Genomic DNA, 24,883 nt, shown 5'->3' on the forward strand with positions numbered 1-24,883 from the left:
CCTTCTTTTTTAGAGGAAGTACAGAAACACGTAACTCTGAATTTGTTTTCATGTTTGAAGTACAATAAACGACACAGCAGCTTTTTGGCATGTTAAAACTATTATTTTCTGCCTCGCTCATGAGAGTAACAGCTGGCGAAATTACAGCCTCGCCTACTGATTTCAAAAGTGTGCTCTAAAATGATATTTATAAATGACTATTATCATTATTATAAGCAAGACAATAAATGGCAAAGATATGTAGAAAATAAACTTATTTAAGATAGGCCCTACGTTCATAAGAAACGTAACGTGGGAGAAAATATGTTTCTAGAAGATATGTAGAAAATAAACGTATTTGAGATACGTTCATAACGAACGTAACGTGGGAGAACATACGTTTCTGGCTAAACGTAATTGAGAATGCAGTTTAGTTCTGTGGGAACGTAATTTTTAGGAGACAGGGTTGGCTATGGCTTATAAAGCAATTCTCCCCACGCAATGATCCAAGTCCTGATTAGTCAAATCTAGGTCCTAACATCACAAGGCTGACATCAAACAGGGACAAAGCAGATCAGAGAAATGAAAGGGGAAGAAAAAAAACGGTGGTGCTATTGGACACGGAACTTAATGGAGCCACATTTTCCATTTGTTGTTAAGAGAGCCTTTTCTTTCTCTGGTTTGTCATTGTTTGAAATTATTTATAAATAATGTTTTGATTTATGTTTTGTGGCTCTTTACTTGTGCATTTTCATCCTCTATTTCCTGTCTAAGCTTTTGAAGTTCTACCTCCAACCCCCACTATCCAAGCACCATTGCCCCCTCATTTAAATGTCTCTTCTCCCACTGACTTTCTTTTCTCTGTTTCTCCTCTTTGCTATGCTACCATTTGCTCTCCCTTCCATCTCCCATGGTCTTTACCCTTGCTTCCACATAGCTGTCTCCACCTAGGCTGCCTCTGATTCAGTCACCTTGTTAACACTTTGAAGCTGTTAAGATCACAGAGCTTGACAAGCTGCAGTGAAATGTGGCAGGCCTACTCCTGATTACACAGACTTAAATATAAGACAGCCAATTTGCTCCCGCTTTGAAACCCTCAATAAACCAAGGATTCAGTGAAGCCCAAATCCTGATATCTCTACTGGAAATGAAAAATCCTGCTCCACAAATGTCTCCCCTTTCTATTTTCTATCTTATTTTATTAAGCCAGTTGATTCTGTAATTGTGAAAGACATGGACTTGCGCTTGTAAACACTTTAAAATTCATATTGACACGTTTGTTGAGATGTTGTGTGCGATTTGCGGGATCCAAAGATGCACAGATGTTTTACGATTTTAAAAGGGATGTCTCCAATTTCTAAATCATAATTTACCACTCTGTTGTGCATTACTGAAGCTGAGCTTTTGCAATAATGTACTTTTAATATACAAACTCAAAAGAGCTGACAAGAAGGAAACTTTGTGTCACTGCATGTGTGTCATATTTCACTCCCTTCATCAGGTTAGCCTACAGTGACAGCGAGACACTTTGTTGTGACCCAAAGGTGAACCTGACAAGGCTTCAACAGCATCGCTCTCCCCTGACTCACCCCACAGCCCCCACTGTAAACCCTTAGGCAGTGCTTACTTCTTGCATAAAGTTTAGCTTAAACCCAAATACTGATTCATAATAACTGCTAAGCCACAGCGACAAATGCTCATTTTAAGTAAGTTTAAAGAAGAGGTTCAGATTTTTTAAATAAATGTATAATATGCTGTTATTATACCCCTACTGTATGTCATGGGCTATGCATGTTGAGAGAGTTGTTGGTTACTGTAATCATTATTTCCATACTGGCCATGATGTAAAGCTTTTTTAGGTCCTTCTGCGCACTCATGTTTCAAAAGTTCAGATGAGGCTAATGTTAGTTTTTGGCAGAACATATCAAGGTAGGAAAATTAATGTAACTGCTTACAATTTAAATGCACACATGGGAATATGAGTATTGTGTACATTATTCTTACAAATTCCCTTAACATAGCCTTTTCATAATTTGAATGTCTAATAATCATTAAATATTCTGATTTGGTGAGTCGTGCTTATTGCTAAAACTTAAAAAAACGATCATTCCTAGGCATTTCCTGGAGGAAGGAGTGTCCTTTTCTACGACTTCGAAGCATTTTCTATGGCCGTTATTTGCAAAGCACAAAATAACAAGAATCATTTAATCTTTACACTGATATAAAAATATGTCCTTCTCGTCTCTGTGTTTCTTACCTTTTCTAAAAGCATGCTTCTTCACAAATGTGTAAAATGTGTGCACCTTCCTTTAACACTGCTAATATTATGTGGGCAAGCATGGCAAAGTAATCTTCCACCTTAAAGTATGCTCTGGTTTTTCTCCCTGCAATTTTGAGAGGTGGTTATAAAATGCTTGTAGTGTAGGCTGGGATCGGCAGCAGCGCTTACCTTGTAGCCTGTCTGTAACAATGGATTTAAATAGATACCCATTGTTATCTGCGGTAGATAACTACCGTAATGCCCCCAAAATATATCAAACTGCAAAACCATGTGATCGCATGCATTTGTTTTTAGTCTTTTTCCCTTCTCTCAAGACTACTGCCCTGACCAATGCAAATCTTCCCCAGCCCAAACAAACTCTATTCCCCCCACTTCATATAACTGTTTCATCTGGTGACACTGTTGCAAAATGTAAAACATGCTGCTCTCAGAAAGATTGACCATGTGGAGCATGGTTCTTGCTCAGCAGCAGCGGACTCCTCATGTAGATGTGTTAAGGGTAGATTTGCCTATTTATTTTTTGCTAACAGAGTGATGTCCTGGCTCTGACCTTTAGTTTGCTGAGAACAATTTGCTAAGCATAGTATATGTGTTTTTCATGCTGTCAACTTGAATCACTCCAGTGAGGATAGACTGACAGACGGATGGGTATATTCAGCCTGAGGGGGGGGAAATAGCATCATCCCAGCAGAATGATGAACTCACTATCTATGTATGTATGCTTGTGTGTGTGTGTGTGTGTGTGTGTGTGTGTGTGTGTGTGTGTGTGTGTGTGTGTGTGTGAGCAAGCAAGCAAACACAGTAGGTAGGTGTGTGCGTGTGGCTGGTTGAGCACATGTAGTAGGTATGAACTTACAAGCATGGTGTCAGCATTTGTACAATTGAATTAATAAATGAGGACAACATTTCACACACATTCTTGTCTCCAAAAATCGAATTGAGAAATACAGAGAGTGTCTTGGTGAAACACATGCAGTGGCACATGACGATGCACACTTTTATTGGATAACTTTCACTGTTTGCAAAAATGAAACTTATTTTATTATAACTGAAATATTGATACCATCAAAGTATCCGTACGTATATTTCCTCTGACTTTCCACGTATTTGTCTTCAGGATGATTTGGAATGGTGAAAAAAGGCAAAAACAGATAGATAAAGAGGAGGGGGAAATGGATGAGGGAGGCAATATCGAGGCCCAGCCCTGCATTATTCTGCAGTTTTACGACAAATACTTAATGAAAACCCCCGCGAGGGTGATAGAAGCCTGTATTTAATTAAGCCTTTATAAAATATTAACTAGGGAGGCCGGGGCGATTTCTCCTCTCCCCTGCATGGTCTGCACACTCACACTACATAGATAGCTTTGAGTTATAATTTTAGAAAGAGGGTGAGAGGGGGAAAAAGAGAGAAAGAGAGAGAGAGGGAGCAGGTCTAGTGCCCACTAAAGAGCCAAACGGGAGGTTTGGATGGGGGACCAATGCTGCTTCTATTGCTGCCTCTGGAATGTCTTCTAATCACATTAGGGGGAACTATAGCTTTGATTTATAAGGGCTCTTTTAAGTTCACTTTTCAGCCCTGGCACCTCTATGTCTCTACCTTTAACAATCTTTGAAACGACTTTGGACTCCTAATTTGGGCGTCACATCCTGTGAAGGGCACCATGTGCAAAAAAGGTGTAAATCATTACTAGAACTGAGGTGTCTTTTTTTACAAGACAACGATGATGGTTATATGAAGCTCTGAGAAGGCCTTAAGCTGCAATTGCCATTGCAGGGATAAGATACGGGAATGGGTGGAAGGTATGGACTCATTTCATTTGGTCACGGCTGATGACCAAATGTCATTTTCTGACAACTATCAATTACACAAACCATCAGTATTCAAAGAAGTTGAAGCTAAATAGAAAATGCTATGCAAAATATGTGATGTATTAAATTAAATGCAAGCATACTGGTTTACTAAACTTTCAACTGCATCTAACAGCTTCCATCAGTGAATGGAGCTCAGGTGGCATTTTGATTTTTGTCGACAAAAATAGACCTGCCTGTTTCTGCTTCAAACCAATTTGAAGATTTTTTTTTCAAGATTCAACCAACTCACATGCTAAGCAAAAGTGATGGTATTGCAAAAACAAATATATCAACTTTCTTCAACTTACATTCCTTAATATAGAATGTTTCCTCATTATGTTGGTTATAAGTTATAACATAATCATGTGCATACTTTATGTTTCTAGTAAATTGCACTTGCTACTGCAAAGTAATATGGTGTAAACATAATTCTGAGGCATTAGGTTTGCCCTTCTGTCACATTAAATAAAATAAACATAAAGTGTGAGCCTCATTTGATTCGTATTTTTTTATTTCATTTCATTTTACAGATCCATACAGACTCTGACGAGGGTGAAGGTAACATCAAGTACACTATCACGGGAGAAGGGGCAGGCACCATCTTCATCATCGATGAGCTTACAGGAGATATCCACGCCACAGAGAGACTGGACCGCGAAGAGAAGGCTTCCTACACACTGAGGGCCCGGGCCAGGGACCGGCTGTCCAACGACCTTCTGGAATCGGAGTCAGAGTTTGTCATCAAGGTCCAGGACATCAACGACAGCGAGCCCAAGTTCTTGGAGGGTCCCTACATCGGCAGTGTGGCAGAGCTGTCACCTATAGGTAAGGAGAGAACCATGTAGTGCGGTCAGACAGGGATAATCTGTCGGGAGCTTCGGGCTCAGAATGGCCCAAAGGTGCACACTACTAAATATAATGACCAGTTATATTACAGCTATTTTCATGATGCATAAGTATGGGTCTTTAACATAATGCTTTGTCCTCGGCTCAAGGCAGCTAAAAAAATGCCAAGTAAAGCAATATGCTAAAATTCTCCCCTATTCTTGAGATGGCAAAAAGCAGACAGGAGTTGTAAGATGGAAATAGATATCGACACAGTGAATTCATTGTGAATGAAAGGTGGTAGAATGGTGACATGGATTTGAGGCAGATCCCCACATGGACTGTGTCAGAGCTACAGTATGACCCGTAGTTATGAAAGATAGTGAAAATGAAGGAGATGGTGCAGGCACATAAAGGAAGACGAAGCGAATTGCTTTACTCCCAGATGAGCTTTGTGGCAGTGTTCTGACACACCGTTATGAGGCAAATTATGAAGGGGGGAATGAGGAAAGAGGAGCAGAGGAGAGGTGCTCTAAACGAGTAGATAACAGCAAATGTGCACAATATTTTCGAGGCTTTTGACATTGATACCACAATGCTTTTAATCTTGACAAAAGTGTTTTTATTGTCAGCAACAGTATTAGCTACACTCCATGGCTGGCTAAAATTCTTAGCGAAATGTGAAAAACAAAAACAAGTGAACAAATGTGTCAGGAGCTTCATTAGCATGGTATTAGTGTCACAGACACCACTGATGTTTAATAAACACAATTCTCTTTGGCTGCCAAGTGATATCACAATACCATGCGTGTTCAAAGTTTTGTGTGTGATACTGATTTGTGCATGTGTGTGTGCTATCATGCATATGCAGGCGAGGGGGTGCTCCTTGTTTGAGTGTCTCCAGGAGTGGTGCAGAATGGAATGGCTCTTCCCTGTTCAAGCCTGATTGGAATGCTTCCTCAGCATGATCCAAACCATGGGCATTTCTGCCTACAGTGCTTTCTAAAACTGAATGGTGTGTGTGTGTGTGTGTGTGTGTGTGTGTGTGTGTGTGTGTGTGTGTGTGTGTGTGTGTGTGTGTGTGTGTGTGTGTGTGTGTGTGTGTGTGTGTGTGTGCGCGCATTTGCGTGTGAGCGATTGGGAAGAGGGGGAGAGAGAGTGTGTGGGACAGAGCAATTGAAGGGTAACAGAAAATAGGAGACTAATAAATAGGAAAAAATGCAGAGTTAAAAAAAAAAGAAAAGATGGAAAACCTTGGGAAGCAAGAGTTATTATTTCTAGAAGAAGGAAATGAATGGAGTCATAGAGACCATGCTAAGTTAATGTTAGTTAATGTAATCTTAATGATCACGACCCTTCCACTTTGGCTGTTCCCCCTTGTGTGACCCTGTCACACCTTACTCCAATTACGCACTAAATGAGTGTGCAGTTCATGTTTTAAACATCTTTGTGAAGCACTAGGCCTAATGAGGTAACAGCTATTGCTTAGTCAAGCATTCTCTGCCCTATCCCTATTTCTGTTCTTTACGCTGTGCGCCTGTTGAACATCAGCTAACGCCAGCAGTATTTTTTTGGCATGTCAGTGATAAGGTCACAAGTACAATGAAGATATCTGAAGGGAGGAAAATGAAAATAAAGGTGTCTGACTTCCACACGTCACTCACCAGCTCATGGGCTTTCACCACCGCGTCTGAAGCAGAATTTGAATATCACTTAAAGAGAAACTCAGCTTTGATATATGTTCTTCCTACAGTATTGTATAATACCAAACCGAAAAACTACTGCTATAAAGTATTGCCTTTGTAACCAAGGGCCTGATATAGCTGATTCCTCTTTTTTTGTCAACAATCTAATAATTCAGTGAACCGTGGCGTTGCCCTGTGTGATTACGATAAGCATGGGCACTGCTGATTATTTTGGGTCAATTTCACATACGCTGTCCTGCTGCTGTGAATAATCACTCTCAGCACTACATTTTGTATTAATCCATATTTAAATATAATCCCCAACAAATGTACTGCTTACTCTTGTTGATAAAAACTGCAGTGCCCAGCTGTTTCGGTAAATTAATAAGCCGGAAAATATGTTTTTGTAACCTGTTTTGGGAGTTAGAAATCGTTACAAATTGGCTTGGGGCTGAGTTCAGTAGACATAGATGTCAAATCAGAATTCATGGAGAGATGGAGTAAATCCATTGTTGATTGACTTCCAATGGATTTATTAGGAAAACAAAAAAAGCAAAACACCCCCTGTTTATTTTGCATTTCTGTCATTTCAAATCCTATTATTTTGCCCTTTGCTCCATCCAATATAACTATCTGTTCCCAACACATAAGCATACTGTCACCTTTTATAGTGAAGACTTGATTTCTGTTCATTTTTCCTTTGTGAACACACTTTATACCCAAAACCTGGTAAGAATCAGTAGGTTTTATGTAATTTGGACTCAGCTCCTGTGATCTGAGGTAGGGATGTGTTTTATTTTATGATGGAAGCAGGATGCAAGCATAACCCACACCAGTGATATGCTCACTGTGCTGTTTTATTATGGCCAACCCTACAGCAAACGGCTTCGAAAACCGTCAGGCCATAATAGTAAGAACGTAATCAGTAGTCAGCTGCCTGAGGCATATTCATTTTTACTTATCACTCCTGTCATGTCTCCCAGTGCACATATTTGTCCTGGCTTTACAGCTTTTACCCCTCCCTCTTTGTGCAGAGGCTTCATGTCTGTCAGTCTAACCGCCTCTGTTTTTCTGTCTTTCTGCATGCTTGCTCAGCATCTGCAACCAAACGCATTACTTGTTTACCTTTGTTGGTTTTTAAAGCTTGGTTAACTCTGAAAAGGAGAAGAGAGGGCAAATAGAACAGGAGCAGGAAAGATGATGATGAAATGTGAGGGCCCGAGCTCTGTGTTGTCCTTTGGAAAATGTGTGGCTAATGAAATTGCTGTCTTAAATCAAATTTGTAGTGCATGGGTGATTGAATGTTACTTTGAGAACCGTGCATGTCTCTCTGTTGGGAAAGAAGAGGGAACATGCATGGAGTCACTATGCGGAACGCTGGCTGTGTCCTCTGACTCATGTTGATAAAGACTGTGAAAAATGGATTTAATACAGTCTCTTTTTGTAGAGGACATCCTGAACTGAACACAACCAAGAAGAATGTGACTTGAAGATGTTGCCTAGGAATGACTTATTGTTATTATATTACATTATAACATTATTTATCACAGACCAAATACATGTGTTGTATTTGTTTATTTTGGGATAATAAAATACATAATTAGTAGTTTACTTAAAACAATCTGAGACAACAGTGAGATCTAACGTTGAAGAGCTTTATTGACAAATGACCGTTTGCTGGCTTACTTACGGTCAACAGAAGGTGTATTTTTTAGCTTAAATTGCTAAGATGGAATACTACTCATAAAATAACTTGGGGAAAAACATATTACCTGGCTCACTTGTTTAATTTATTTGAGATTATAATTGTTTTTGGAGATTTCTGGGTAACTTTTATAGTTTTTAAAGCTATGTCAACAGTGTACAGTGACAAAGAAACAGCTTCCAGAAAGACATTGGCTCATCTGTGTCCTTTGGCACATTTTTGGGGAATTAGAATTTTCTCCCAGTATCTTCTGTCTGTTTGTTCATGGTGTTTCCATGCATTACTTCCTGTTCATGCATGATCGCCAGATTGAGGGAAGGAATGGATATGGCTGTTGTGAAAGAAACACATTGACATTGTGATGCGTCGGAGCGATGAATCATCAATGTTCCCTGCTGACTTTAACTTTGGTTTCAAAATAAATTCTCTACTGTATGTTAACGTCACTCTAAAGGTTTTTTGGCACACGCACTCTTTGTATATGTGCGTGAAACTCACACACCTAACGCCGCCTGAATACTCCTACTTTAATTTATTACATATTTCACATGTATTTTTCAGGCTAAAGGGAGATAAATATGTTTTATATTAATGAAACTGTGTATTATAGGTCTATTTAATCTCATTTACAAACTGTTGGGTCATCTTTCTCTTTATGGGTCACTATCCCCAGTGTTTTCTGAATAAAAATTTACTCACCATCATGTAAATCAGCACCAATTTTAAAAGCTAATGTTTTTCATGTCCATGTGCGAGGTGATGTGAGATGTACAGATCTGTTCATTTAAAACACCCACCCTTCCATTATGAAATACCTCAAATCCATATTTGTTAAAAAGCCCTTTAAAATAGAATAGAATATAAGTTCACTGAGACCACTCGAAATTGCATAATGTGCTAACATACAGAGAGGTGTATTTTTAATATATTACCGATTCACAGACACACACACTTTACTAGGGAGTTAGAAGAATACAAAGCTAGCGCCAACTTTAGGGCAGGTTTCACATTTCTGTCGGACCAGTAACATATTATATATTTTTGTCCAAGCTTTAGAAAATGGACATGTTTAATTACATGTTTTTATTGCGTTTTCTCTCAGCGACCCAGTATTCTTCTCGATTGATTGTGAGGTTTCCAAGCACCCAGAGACTACTGGAAAGTCAATGGTGTGTCGTAATGAATCAATCTAGCACACAATTCCATCAAGTAATGATCTAGGAAAGGAGCGTCTTAACGATGAATGTTTTCTTAGAAAGAGCAGTATTACATAAAGGCATAAAACTGAAGTCTTGGGTGGTGAAAATAACTTATTTGTCAGTTTTTCACCTCAGTAAAAGGTAATGATAAGTAAATAAAAGGCAGGGTTGTTATGTTATTTTAAATTATTATTTTGAAAAGTTGTCCCCGCAAAAGCAGAGCTGCAATAATCAGAGGAATTGTGATAGAATGAGGGGTAATTAATTAGGCCATGGTGTAAAATAATTGCTTTCAAGATGGCAAAAACGTAGAAGATAGCATGTTTTGATTAAGTGTGCTTACAACATCCTCCGAGGGCCGTACAAATTATTGAACTCGACCTCTGCTTAAAAAAACTAAAATCACAGCCCATTCATTTGGCATTTCTTTCATGCTGTGCAAAGAAAAAGCAACCTCTTAATCCAGATATCTTACCATGACTCACGCATGCATTCACGTGCACGGTTGTGGCATGACCAACAAAACAGAAAGATATAGACACAAGATGTGTGCAAATGTATTTAGTATCCATGATTTAAGTGAGGGGGGGGGTATATGGATACATCTCTCAACATCCATATGAAACAGAACTGTAAGCAGATTTTCTTTTTCCTCTTACAAATCACTCCCCTTTTAAACTGTATCAGTCTGACAGGAGAGAGCTCTCTTCCACCTGGTTGTAGAAAAAGTTATTTATATTCGTAACCAGATGCAATAATCCCCGGTACTTCTCTCTCTCTCTCTCTCTCTCTCTCTCTCTCTCTCTCTCTCTCTCTCTCTCGCTATGTATATAAATGTCATGTTCTTAAATGTTGTATGTGAGGGGCTACGGATGGACATTAGCTAAAAGCTCAAATCCGGCATATTTACATTTTGAAGCATTGGATGTTAAAAATGTTCATCAATGTGCATTGTCCCTCTTCAAATAAAGGATTAAATGAAAATGAAATGAACACCAGTTTCATACTGTATGTAAATTCAGCTCATGTAGGATAACAAGCTGTGTTCATATTTACGTCATTAATATTTGAATTGGATCAATCTGTTTTTCCTTTGTTTTCCATAGCCATGGTAAGCTGCCACATATTTATGTAGCTTTGAGATACACACATGTTTTTAAAACCAAGAGGCAAAAGCAATGTCAAACTAGTATGCCAATAATAGTAGACAGCCAGTGATAGATTGCTGTATAGTTTGGAATCTCTTACAGTAAGGCATTGGATGGATTGAGTTTTAAAGGGGACCAATCATGCAAAATGCACTTTTTGATGTATTTTATACATAAATATGTGTCCCCGGTGTGTCAGGGAACTCACAAAGTGTCAGAAAATAAAACCCTCTCTCTTTTCCACCGTGCGCAAATCTCTAAAAACGGGGGTACAACGGAGCTGATCCAGATTTGCTACCAATATGACGTAATATCGTCAATGTGGGCTGGCTTTACACCCACGGCCCTATCAGAAACGTTGCTATGAGAAACAATGCGCAATGTGTTTTGGAGGTAATATGGTCTGTTTACATTAGCAAGCATCGCTAAAACTCAGAGCTAACCTGTACTGGAGAGAGTATGTTTAAAAAAGCAGGAAATAAAAAACACTTGTGGTAAACCAGCGAGAGAGAAAGCGTTTGAGCTCCATACTGTTTCAGAAATAACCCTTGATGTGGTTTGAACATGATATGGCGTTTCATCACGACAGCATTTAGCTGAGTATCTGGGTAGAATTATCCCGCATGAGCAGGCATAAGCTCCGCGCCCTCTTTTCCTTTTTTTTTTGCTTCATACCCAGAATCAGCACTTTAGTAACAGGGCTGAAAATAGAGGGATATGAGGCATGCTAGAATGGGTGATCTGTTTGGTATTTTGAGCAAAACACTTCATACATGTTTTTTATATATCTGAGACCTATAATATATGCCTAAAGATAGCATGATAGGAGATCTTTAAGACACAATATTTAGAACACATGCTTCTGAGACATTATTGGTTGTGACTGTGCAGCTAATGCTTATGCTCCACACACCTAGCTCAAATTGAAGTGATAAAGACAGGCCTGTACCAATTTGAAATCCGTATTACACTGTGTTACTAAATGCATACTAAGACATCCAACTGTTTTCGTTTTTTTTCCGTTCGTATGTGAGCTGACTGAATGGTAGCACATTTTGTTGAGTTTGAAACCATTTAGTCACTGAGGCAGACATCCTCTCCCACCACTCAAAGCTCTTTTGATAGCGAGGGAGTCTGATGGAAATGTGGCTAAGAGGGGCAGCTCTTGATGGTGGAATCACAACAGGGTGAAACGTTTCCAAGGAGCTTATCCTGTGATTGATGTGGTTCCATTAGAGACGACCCGAGGTCCTCTGAGTGACAAAGATGTGGCACGACATGACGGCCTTGTCGTGCCCTCCAACCTCAGGTAACACTGACTGACAAGTCACAGTGTCTAAAGAACAACAGGCAGGCAAATAACAGTCTGATGACAGACATTGAGCTGACTGCTATCGTAAGCTATTATATACTAATGATACTAGTTGATGTAGTGTAGAATGACCCAACTTGGACTGACGTCTATCCTAGTCCAAATCAAAAACATAGTCTGTTATATGAATTGCAACGGCCATTTAACGACAGGGATATGTTTTAAGATGATTCACTGCACCTCATTCTGCTAAACAAATGTCACTATCTGAGGCTTTCTTGCATTCCTCCAAACCTAAAGGTATGTTATTTCTGTAAATACTATGACCCTGTTCATTTTGTTAGATTATTTGAACGTTATTATACTTAACTGTACTGGATTCAAGCATAAGCCACACTTTGTTTGAATCTATCGAATAAAATGAGTTCTGCAGCACCCTTATAGAATGTTTTTTCTACAGATACATCTACTAAGCATGTGCCGCAAAATACCTGAAGTGAAGTATGGAGATTGAAAATAATGACAGCCCGGAGAATATAATAAAAGCCCTGTGGAATGTTGGTTTTAAGTGGCTTCCTGAAGGTCACTGGCCCATCTATCAGGGGATACACAGTGTAAACAAAACGCGCAGGCATCTGAAGTGTGTTAATGGAGACTGACACAAAACATAGCAATTCAAATCAGTAAAAAGGAAAGCCCTGTCAATAATGGTTTGAAAATGTACTGATATTTTACAAACATTTTTAATGGTTACTTTTCCCAGTATTGTTTTGGCAAGTGATTTGTTCACGCGTATGAAAACATAAACTTAAAATCAAGAAATAAATTACCCTTGTATGAATAAAGTTGGGTATGACTGGTTGTTCACAATAAGCAGAACATGTCCCGTTTTCTTTGACCTTTTATCTCACCTCTTCCTGTCTTTTGTCCTAACCATTTGCAATGTAAGCATGAGAGACATTCCCTCCCACTTTTCTATGTAATGTATGTAACTCGGCAAGGGGATTAAAGAAATAATCACCCCCCCCCTGTTGTTGGGGTCCAGAGAGAGGATGCCCAGGAGGCTGCAAATTGCTGCCGTCAACATACGGACAGCCGGGGCCTGTCATACTCACAGAGGATGAGACATTCGGAGCAGCAGGATCACAGGAGAGAGAGATGCGACAAGGCAGGAGCAACTTACAATCAATATTCTCTGCCAACCTCCTTTATGTATATGACCAGTAACATCCACCATTATGTGCTCAACAGCAGTGCTTGATATAATTGATTGGGGCCGATGTGTGGTGTCATGTGTATTCATTTGAATTAGTTTGTATGTTGGGGAAATGGAGAGAGAGAGAAAGATGTGTGATTTAGTGTGTGAGAAGGCGTGGAACATGTGAAAGACAAAAGCAGCACAAAATATATGCAATTGTGAAATTGATTAAGGCTCTCACTCTTTCAATATTGCAGAGATGCGATCAAGCAGAGAAACAGGGACACTGTCTTAAGTGTCTTGTGAATTATTTATTCTGACACTGTGCAAAGAATACGCTGTGTCTGAAACAATAATGTTGATACCTGGCCCTTTGGGGGAGGATGGTAGGAGAGGAAAGTTGCGGTGCTTCAATATTTGTTAAAATCTTTGTGTCATTGTTTGTCTAGAGACACATATTCAAAAGTAATGAGAGGAAAATATAATCTTGTGATGCTACGGAGACCCACACTATTGTCTGCAAAATGAATAATGGTGGGATCTTTCAAAAGACTTAAATTCAAAGGTTAGCAAAGAATAGATTTACAATTTGTGTCAGGAGAGATGAAAAATATCCTCAAATCCTCGTAGAGATCCGGACGGGGATCAATGTAAGCAGGCTATTGGCTTTTATGACATGGCGGATTTTCCTCCCCTTTATACTTTACATTCTCTCTCACCCTCCTTTTTTCTCTCTCCTGGGGCATTTATGTGAATGAGAGAGGAATGAATCACTGTGGAAGTAGTGAAGAAATAACTTTTCATGTGAAAACACCTCAGCTTTTATGGCTTTACTAAATGATCCATAATGCGGGCGGGGAGCACTCAGTCCTGCAGATTAAGGCGGGTCGTAGCGGGAAAGAGGCTCAGTGCTGCAGCCGTTAGACCCCTCCACTGAAGCTCGCACCAGTGCAGCACCAGCTGAGGTAGGCACAAATCTCTTTTACGAGGCTGCCTCTTAAATAGCTGTCAGTCTAGTGTCTCGCACGTGGCACACTCCTCCAGCTCCCCTTGCAGTAATTGAACAATCTCTCCCAGAGTGCTGAAATGGTGTGGGAACCCATTCCGACAGCCTGTGTTGACACCATTAAACCAAACTTGTGCATAAATCTCACTACAAAACCATCGTCACCCACAATCTACTGAATCCTCCACACCCCCAAAACAACCCTACCCCTTGCTCCATTTCACCAAAGATAGCCTCAAGAGGTATTTTTGCATCTGAATATTACAGTATTTACATTATTCCTCAAGGGATACTGTACACTGCCTTAATAGTATATCCAACACAGACAGTATGGGGTTATTTTTAGAAGGACTGTTGCCTCTCTCATGTTCTTCCAACCTTGACAATGTTACAGCATTTAGGAATAATTGTGTGCACTGGAAATAAACAGACTAATTAATAGAAAGGAATAATCCCTAAACTTCTCATTGTTATTTAATTGATACACTTAATTAGCTTTTAATCCTTGACACCATATGGGATTGTTAGTGCCTTAAAGAGAGTTATCATGTTACAATAATATAATTATATAAATATTAAGAATTTATAGAAGTGGTAAATAACGTGAAATATACAGGAACACCAATTATGTCTGACGTCTTTTGCTCTCTGAGGATTAAATAAATAAGCAAGCTATATTCTCATTATAGTCACCCATAATCACTTAGGTGAACGCTTAGGAAACAAAACATGCACATTCTATGTTATACCATTTCATTATTTAACAGTTAATCAGTTGTGTTACACTTGACGATTAGCATAATATAAATGTGCACATTGAAAACTCTTACATAATGTTGATGTCATTGACAGTAGCACCTTTGACCTCAGCTTAATGGCTGAACAGGTCACCCAGCAGTATATCAGGGTGTACTACAGTGAAATCACACCTATCTACACCAATGCAGCAATAAGAAAAAATTAACCATTGGGTGTTAACAATAACATTTATTTTAGAGTATTTATATCAAAAAGAAAAACTGAAGCAATTACACAAGGTATAAATGACATTGTCATTAAATGTCCTCATTGGTGTAGTTATGTTGATATGACAATGATATTTATAAGAATAGGAAAGTTCCAAAACAAACAAACACAGCCCAAACAAATGTGCTTTTGGTGAGGAATAAAGAGAAACCAACCTATGTTTTTTAATGACAATTATTATTGCTACAATGCCTGCTGTTTCACCTGAGAGCAGTTTTTAATTGAAGTTTTAATCGGTGAGAGAAAAACAACTCTTAAGCTAATGAATTTCAGGAGCTTCTCTCCATTAGACACACTTCTATTAATGCAATATGCATTACATTCGAATCTGAGAAAGCCAATCATTTTCATTGAATTTCCACAAGTCCATCAACTGTAGAATCTGCTTAAGTGAGATGCCAACCAAGCCAACAGATACTGTAAGTAATGACTTCCTTCACTGAAAACACTGGTGCAAGCCAGAGCTTTAATAAGAACCCAAGTGCCTAACTCACTGCTTCACTTCTCTTTTTAATATAAACACAATAAAGAAGCATTTGCATTTATATAGTTCTTCCAAGCCGTCTGACGTTGCTGCCAGCCAGTACCCAGAGACAGCTCAGCATCAAACTGATTGTTACCTGGGGAAAATTAAGATAAGGAAGTAATCCCTTGGACGAAAATGGCTTTGTCGGACCAACAGCGGTAGGGCCAACCAGGTAGAATTAGCAAACCCCTGCCTGCTGCTAGTAATGAAAATACCTATACAGCCTCATGTTTTCAATGTGATAAGAATTAAATCTACCTCACCCCGCAATGGAATACAGCATATCTTGATCTTCTAAGGATTAAGGTGGTTTGTATTCTGATATGGATGGGGTAATGACTGTATGATGCGACTTGGAATATGAATGAAAAGCTAATATAGTTAATGTGCAGTGCTGTGAATCCACTGAGAACTACAACATATCAGGATTCAACCAACAAACTGTGGTTGAAATCTTTTTGGTGTTGCACTTGCTGAGGAAACGCGCCATGTATTTTTGTGTGTCCTCGTCTTTTTCACCCCAATAGGCTTTTAGGTTAATTTACATTTGAGCTATTTTTTCCCATTTCCACAAACTAACCTCAAAATAGCAAACCCTCATTAGTCACACTTGTATAGACCAGGTAGAGTGCTGCTCTGCAAGCTCCTACATACAGGGGGAACAAAAGAGTGCTATACAGTAGGTGACAGGGACAGAATAGTGATCTGAGCTGTCTGATTTAATGGCTGGATGACTTTAATGATAATCCAGTAGCTTTCCTCCCCCTTAGGAACTCCATTGGAGGACAGGAAACAAACAGTGCTCTGACACTTCCCACTAATTAGCACCATTAGCATATGGCCATTATGTGGCTGGACAGTAGCATGACAGGGCTCTAAGAAAGGCTACAGCGGTGACCTTTGGTCGACAACACCAGCTGTCAGTAATTACCCATAGTACTGGCCAGAGAGCTGGAGACAAAGACCGACTCCTTGTCCTTGAGGACCTTTGGCACCCAGTAACGTCCCTTCTTTCATTTTTCATTTTTCTTTTTTTTGAAATTATTCATAATAAGACACAATGTGCTTACTTGCTGTAAGGCAGGTATGCAGTACTATTTAAACAACAGGCCTTTGCCTCCCTTGCATGTTTTGGTATTGCATATGGTCTTCTGTGAACGTTCTTTTTTTTATATGCCAATTATAAATCAAATCAAGTAAAAATGATCAAAAAGTTTGATATGCTTCAGGCCAAGCTTTAACTAAAATGCGTTACTAAATGGAGAGATGTGCCAGTGAATGCCTATTTGCTGCCAGAGGCTTCAGAAAGCACACTGTTGACAAATATAAAGCTCTGAGTGAGAAATAATGACTTCAACACTGTTGCTCCTCAAATCCACATTTGGAGGATTCATGTGGAAAGGAATCCATTCTCTCCCTAAGTGCCAGTAATTGTTTGTTCTAGAATTCTTAAGCTTCTAACAGTCTTTGAAGATATCATTTTGACTTTATGACTCCATGTTTCCTTTCATCTATGAGCGCAACTTCTGTGCCGATGAGAGGCAAAACAACCCTAAGCATTGGTTTAGTAGAAGGTAATTTCAAACATCAAAACATTTGTTTGGAAAATGATGTGCAGATGAAATAGCTACCTGGTGCAGCGGTAGCAAAAACACATTAACCTTCGTCTCTCACATTTAATCAGTATAATCACAGAAAAGTATGCATGAACGCATGCAAAGGTGTGTCCCCATAATTGATATTTTCTAATCACTTTCTTACAACCTTAACCATCACAAATATGTGTCCAACTCCAAACTTAGCTAAACTGAAGACACAGTGAATCCTTCAAACATGCCAGTCTGTCCTAATTGTGTTCATTTGTCCTCACTCTCAAGGTCTTAAACTCATAGTTATCTTCAGAAACATAAACAGTGAGATAGAAGTCCCAGAGTTTTACACTCAACCACTCACACACACCCAAATAAAACACCCACATCCCCACAGCTGCTCTTCCATAATAAGTTGTATACTATCTTAACTAAATTCCAGCTATTTTCCAGTGACCTCTTGGCTTGCAAGCTTTTATTCTGTTTTTCTGACCATGTTTTCTCCGTTCAACAGGAACATCCGTTATGAAGGTTATTGCATCTGATGCTGACGACCCTACATACGGCAGCAGTGCCAAAGTGGTGTACAGCGTAATGGATGGAGAAAAGATTTTCACGGTAGACAGAAACGAAGGTAAGAATGATTACATCCACATATTCAGACCTCCCTAAACCTTCTTAGTGCTCCTTTAAATGCTTCTTTGCCCAAAAAACAAGCAACTTTATATATTTTTAGCCTATAACTGACGGCTCCTTTCAGCAAGCACTCAACATACCATATGGCCTAAATGACAGTGTCACCTCCAAGCCCTATACTTTTGTAAATATATTATGTATACAAATAAAACACCTGGGCATTCAGAGCGTAATAATAAATATACATTTTTTACATGCTGTTTTATTGATTTTGTTGCACTCTGTTGATGGCGATCAGAACAAATGCACTGGGTGCTCAGCATTTGTTTGCCCACTAGTGCTGGGGATGAAATCATAATAAGTGTATACCTACTGTGCCGTTATTATAGAATGATGTGTTGTGTTTCCAGCAGATCCAAATTCACCCTTTTGAGGCCCTCCTGCAGCTATACAATGAATAATTCCCTTCTGCCATACTGGCCTGGGGCTTATAGAAGTGACCCAAAGTCTTTCATGAGTAGCTTAGCATCAGTGTTGCCTTTGAATGCCCCACAAGGGAAAAGCACTAAAGTTTTAATGATTCCTTTTTTGGTCTTTACCACTTTGATTTGGTCAGCCTGGGTGTGTGGATGATAAATGGCCCTGCCTCCGTGGGACTAGCCAAGAGACTGGATGGTTCATTCCAGCTTCTGTCTCAGGACTCCTATTCCACACACCCCCTCTACCCATTTTGTAGGCAGACGCGCCAGCCTAATAGGTGCAGTCAAGGAGGTCAAAATGAAAAAGGGGACAAAACAGCTGTGCAATCTGTCTCGTTAATATCACTCTCTCTCAACCTGACAACAAACTGAGGAGAAAGTCACTGTGTTGTTTCTGTCACTTTGGCCAGGCTGGAATTGTCTCTAGGTGTTATGTATCTGAATCAAAGGGGTGACTTTACAGAAATTGAACCATACATTGCTTTTGAAAAAATGTTCCTTCTATTCTATTACTGATTTTAGATTTATTTTTGTTTTCACTTTGATTTTCATAAAGGTTCCCCCGCATCCATTATTCAGTAATTGGGAGAAAACATTTCTTGCAGAATCTGACCAATGCAAGTTGTTATAGTAAAGGCCCTGATTCACTAGAAGAAGAACTAGAGTAGAATTAGATTTTCCATTGCCTAAAAAGATAAAAACATAAACGCAATTAATTTAAGCAAAAAGGAGTTGAACATCATCATGTATTTTATATTAATGTAAGGCATTGCAATACTGAGGCTGCTCTATTTCACAATTGGTATACACGGCCCAATTACTCGTTTATATTGGTTACTGTTAAACATGTGCATTTGAAATGAATTGCATAGACTGCATTCATGAACACAGGTCATGCAGACTCATCTACATATAGGCTCTACCTTGATGTTTGAGCAATGGTCCTGTGTACTAGCTGTGGATTGAGGCTTTACTAGTGACAGCCCTAATTTAGATGCATTCCCTCTGGCCTTTGGTGGATGAAAGAGGAGGATGTCATCGTTCTCCCTCCTTAACTGCACTGCTGCATGTACTGTATTTTGGCTACTCATAGAAAATGTCCCTGGGCTAAATGTGACTGGAATCAGTGAGTTGTGTACCCAACACAATGCAAACCTTTGGGAGTGATACAGCACACCAAGCCCAGGAAATGCATCAATAGATTCTGATGTGGAAAATCCCAAGGGGTAAACTGAAAATACATTACTGCTGCACAGCCAGCTACTGATGCTACTGCTACTGGGCCAACAAGGATAATGTCTCTTTTACACCAAGAATGACTAACTCCTAGTCTGTGAGATACCTTAGCTATATATTTATAGAATACAACCAGACCCCACAGTACTGGCTGTCTCAGATACCAAATATAGTTTTTGTCTAAAATGTACAATGTGAATGTCCTATTCTCACCCGAAATAGACGGAATGGTCTTAATGGTCTGGATCTAACATAAACTTATAATAGCATTAGGCTGTCTGCGTATGGTCATAGTTAACTGACCCGGTTTTATCAGCAATGGGTTGTCAGTTGTTTTTTTGCATTCTGATGATCTTATGTTGAATTTCGCTTTAACATTTAATAAAAGTTATTTAAATGTGCAGACCAGCAGGACTCAGGAAAACAACCTGTTTTTAACTGACCACTAAATGTGACAGTTTGTGCAATCAGGGCTAAATGAAGCATTCAATGTACCTGTATGTACAATGTATTTATTTGTTTGCCTGTCCTTGTTTGTCTACCCTCCCTCATACTGTAAAGCGTCTTTGAGTTCTAGAAAAGCACTATATAAATATAATGTATTATTATTATTATTACCTCCCCTGTACACCTTCTTACTCACTCACTACATCATATATTTCTCCATATTCGTCCAGCCTCTTTTAGAATCCACTTCCAAGGTTTGAGAGCAGTTTTACCTACCATGGAGGCGTTGAGATTCTATTCACCGTGGCTGAGGCTTGCCTTCATCCTATACCCCTATATATTATTCATTTTAATACAGCTGAGCCATAAAATGGTGTATGAGCAGAGGCGCAAATATGACACAATCTCCTCCATCCAGCCAGTCTGAGGAGGTGAAATGGAATGTGCTGCACTTGTGTCTCCATAATACAGTGCTAAGCAGAAGTTGATATTCAAACTGAGAGGGGGGATTTAGTCGGCTGTTGCATAAGTGCTAACCACTAATGTAATCTTTACATTGGCCCCACTTACTACTCTTTCCCACTCTCTGTCTCCTACTCAGTCTTTTTCCTTCAATATCTGCTCCATCTCTCAATGTATAGGAATCATCATGACAGCAGTGGCAGATTTGGACCGTGAGACACAGGATCGGTATGAGTTGGTCGTCAAGGCAACAGACATGGCAGGACAAATGGGCGGACTCTCAGGCTCTACCACGGTGACCATAGTGATCACAGACGTTAATGACAACCCACCGCGCTTCCCACAGAGTGAGTTTATCCCGCACAAGTTCTTATTTTGGGCAGAGGATAAGATGGTGGAACACAGGACGAGAGTATGGTAATACAATTTCAAAATGGCAAAAAATGTTGGACAGAAGTGAAAGGTACGAAAGTAAAGAAAGTCATTTAAAAAGGTGAATAAAAGAGGCACAATGTAGTTTGTAACATGCATGTATCTGACACCACATGAGAGCAGCATCAACGACCATACTGAATGGCTTGCATTTAGTGCAAGAAATCAACTAAGTTACATTTATTGACCAATCAAACCTGCAGCCCATAACAAAGTAGTCTATCAAATGTGGAAAATTGATACGACCCCCTGCAGATTTGATTATTTAAATTGATTCATTTTAATTTTCAAGTGAGGCTCGAGAGAGGATTTAATCAATACAGTTAATTGTTCCCTCGTTGTTATGTCATGGCTTTTTAACTTGTGAGGTCCTTTGTGGTCTGAATGGGTTTCACATGTGTTTTGTGCACATATGTACAAAGGTTTAACATGCAACTCACCACACAAATACATACAAAAAAGCCTTTGAAATATTGCATATTGCACAAAAATAAGTAGCAGCACACTCAAAAATAAGTGTAGAAGACATATTTCACCATGTTGACGATGTGAAATAGCACTTTTTTGCACTTTTCATTCTGCCCTCTTTTTTTACAGTTAAACCATAACACTATTACTTTTGTTACAGCTGGGGAAACAGCATCTGACAGCCCTGGTTGATTGTATTCGATATGTCCCTGCACACCTTTTCTTATTTCTGTATAAATCCTTTTTTTCATTTCAGTAAATCATATTTACCATGCAGTCAGAGGGATAAACCCTGCAGGATTATAGTATCTCCAGTGTGGAAAAGATAGAGGCTGGAAAGCAGCTTCATAAAAAAAATAAAAAAAGAAGATCAATGCAGTATATTTGGATGTTTTTACATTAGTTCTTCCTCTGGGAACAATAAAGTTTTATTTACTTACTTGTTTCTTTTTATGTTTTTCATAATGAACTCTGGCGGATCTGTTCTGTTATTTGAAATTCAGATTGCAAGACAGGAGATTAAAAACAAATAAAAGTCATAGGTGATCATGCAGCTTACTAACTAAATAAAACAAATAACACATACATTTCTTCTTAATATAATTCCAACACACTGCATATTATATCAATCTTAATACAATGAAAGTAGGAAAAGATGTAGGTTAGTTTGAAGTGTGATGCGTTCAGATGTAGGAAACAGTTTTCTATGGCAACATTTTATTTTGTTCACATGTAAACCTTTTATGTGAATGCAATGATTGCTCTGACAATGTGTGTGATAAGTCTGTTGCAGTTATTTTAATATAATCCCATCCAGACTGTATTTCCATAAGTATTTTTCTTCTTTCAGCCTTTTTCTCTTTGTTACACTCTCATCCCTTCCTCCTCACGTTTCAGTCTTTGCTCCTTATTGCTCCCACCGTTCTTTTCCCACCTACAGCCAACCATCCATTTATTTCCCCTTCATTTTCTCCTCTTGTGTTGTTTGTCTTTTGTCCTTGTTCTATTGTTTTCTACACTCACATTGTTTTTTGTTACTTCATCCTTCGTTTGCTGTGCTTAACTTAACTTTTCTTCATTTTATCCTTCAATGCGATTTCCACCTCTGACCACCTACTTCTTAAAACCAGAGATGTACCAGTTTTCTGTGTCGGAGGGGGCGGCTGTGGGGACCCCGGTTGGGCGCATCATTGCCACAGATGCAGACATGGGAGAAAACACCGACATGAGCTATCTGATCAAAGAGGAAGGGGATCTCTTTAAGGTCACCACCGATGTAGAAACACAGGAAGCCATTGTTTCGATCAAGAAGGTACAGTAAACTTAAATTAATTCCGCACTGCTCTCATTGTTGTCTGTGAAGCAACTTTTTTGTCACCAGTAAAGAGGCAAATATTCACAAGAATGCACAAAATGATTTCTCAAAACATTTACATTAAATACTCACCTTTGTCATGCAGTCTCTTTACTCCAGTTGTCTTTTAGTTTTTTTATTACATCTTTAGTTACAACAATCCCTGCCATATCTGGCGGTATCTAAAGAAAGTGATTGGGACTGACAGCTAGACATAAGGTAAAGGGACTAACCAACCAAAAAGGTTTGTTTTGCTCCCATTAGCCAAAGCTGTTCAGAGAAATATAATGCCTGCTGAGGAAATGGAAAAAGGGAAGTGATTTGTCTGATTGGTTTCTCAGTGGGTTTGATAGATGTCGTCAATGCCGTGTTTCTTCAAAAGTCAAACTGTTTTGAACTTTTACAAAAAATGGGAGATGTAGTATATTTATCTTACAACACACAGCCTGTAGCAGTATTTCGCTTGAAAAGAGGGGTTGATTAGGACTGTAAAAAAATATGGCAGTCCTAATCATTCTAGCACTGGTGATGACTGTAGACAAGTTGGATTTGATTAAGGTGTACTTGGTTTGAACCATTTTTATAAAACTGAATTTTGTTTTTCTTTCAGCCGCTGGACTTTGAGAGCAAGCGCACACACAATGTTGTGGTGGAGGCAGTAAATAAGCATGTGGACCCTCGCTTTGTGGACCTGGGTTCCTTCCGCGACCAGACCATAGTCCGGGTCAGCGTGTCGGACATAGATGAGCCACCCATCTTTCAACCGGCAGATGGCACTATAATGGAAGTGCAGGAGGATACTAAAGTAGGAGCACTGGTTGGCGTCATCAGTGCCAGGGACCCGGATGTGAAGAACAAGCCTGTTAGGTAAGGCAACAAATCACAGATAACTAACCCAAGCACTCAAAAAGCACTAAATGATAGAGAAAGATAATCAATAACCCTGACTGGTGTATACTGACCATATGGATAACATATGAAAGTGTGTTTTATAAAGCATTAGTCCACATTAAAGTATCCAAATTGACCAAAAGTAAAACAAAATGATCAATTGAATTTGCAGATGTTCAAAGCTAAAAAGAATAAGCCATGTTCAAACCACGACTTCTTCAAATATAATAAATAGAACAGACTGAATTCTTAAAGAAGGACATATGTCTGAACCAATAGTTGTCATGATACCTAGTGTGCATATGTGATTTGATTTAGTAATATTATTACATTTGCTACATGAAAATCGTTTGGGTGTGTTGAAAATGTGCCATATAATAAATGACTGAAAATGGAAGAAATAGGTTGAAAACAGTACTTAGATACTTTAGGCATACAGGTGCTTTCTGGAACAGTAGGTAGCCTAATAAAATATATCAACCAAAACATTGGCAATAAAATATTGCTATGGAAAGATTACTGCTGAACAGAATAATAACATTGCGGAACAAAGTTTTGCATGCCAATGAGTCCATTGTTTTTATGTGGCGTGGCTGGGACACTGCAGAGCTGACACATTCACCGCCCCTCCATTTGCACGCTATTATCAACTCCATAGGCGCGTTCACACCAAGTACTTTTCCCACAAAGGTTCCTGAGAACTCTTTAGTTCTCAGGAACTAAGTACAGATCGCGTTCACACCGGAAATTAGTTCCTGTGGGTGGATTAGGCAAATGAAGCTGCTGACGTCACTTCTTCTTCTTCTGCTTTGGGCTTACTGGCAGGCCGCAAACAACTTCACGGCATATACTGCCGCCCAAAATCCCCGGCCGGAAGTCTCCGGAGTTAGGGACTGACTTCAGTGGAAACTGCTGGGAGTCCCAGCAGCCGAGTAAACGGCCAGAACGCCGACACCTCCTCATCTCCACCGCTCCCATGTTTTATTTTGTGTTGTCATAAGTTAGTCTCTCTGCGTTTCTACGCTGGGCTAATGCTAATGCTAATAATGATAATAAGATGGCAGCTTCACAAACGTTTTCGGGAGTTTGACGGGGCGTAGTTTGCATTCCGCCCAGCCAATCGGACACAGGAACCTTTTCTCCCAC

At 39.3% G+C, this 24,883-nt stretch overlaps 1 protein-coding gene across 1 annotated transcript in view; it reads left to right on the forward strand.

Moving 5' to 3' along the window:
- Positions 1-24,883, forward strand: part of cdh22 (cadherin 22) — a 68,039-nt gene that overhangs the window by 6,812 nt on the left and 36,344 nt on the right. The window contains exons 2-6 of the mRNA XM_010772564.1: positions 4,644-4,938; positions 17,847-17,966; positions 20,772-20,939; positions 22,623-22,804; positions 23,457-23,713. Coding sequence (XP_010770866.1) covers positions 4,644-4,938; positions 17,847-17,966; positions 20,772-20,939; positions 22,623-22,804; positions 23,457-23,713 — 1,022 coding nt within the window. The remainder of the gene's footprint in view (positions 1-4,643; positions 4,939-17,846; positions 17,967-20,771; positions 20,940-22,622; positions 22,805-23,456; positions 23,714-24,883) is intronic.

Source organism: Notothenia coriiceps, unplaced genomic scaffold (assembly GCF_000735185.1).
Source record: "Notothenia coriiceps isolate Sejong01 unplaced genomic scaffold, NC01 NC01_scaffold00011356, whole genome shotgun sequence".
Lineage (NCBI taxonomy): Eukaryota > Metazoa > Chordata > Actinopteri > Perciformes > Nototheniidae > Notothenia > Notothenia coriiceps.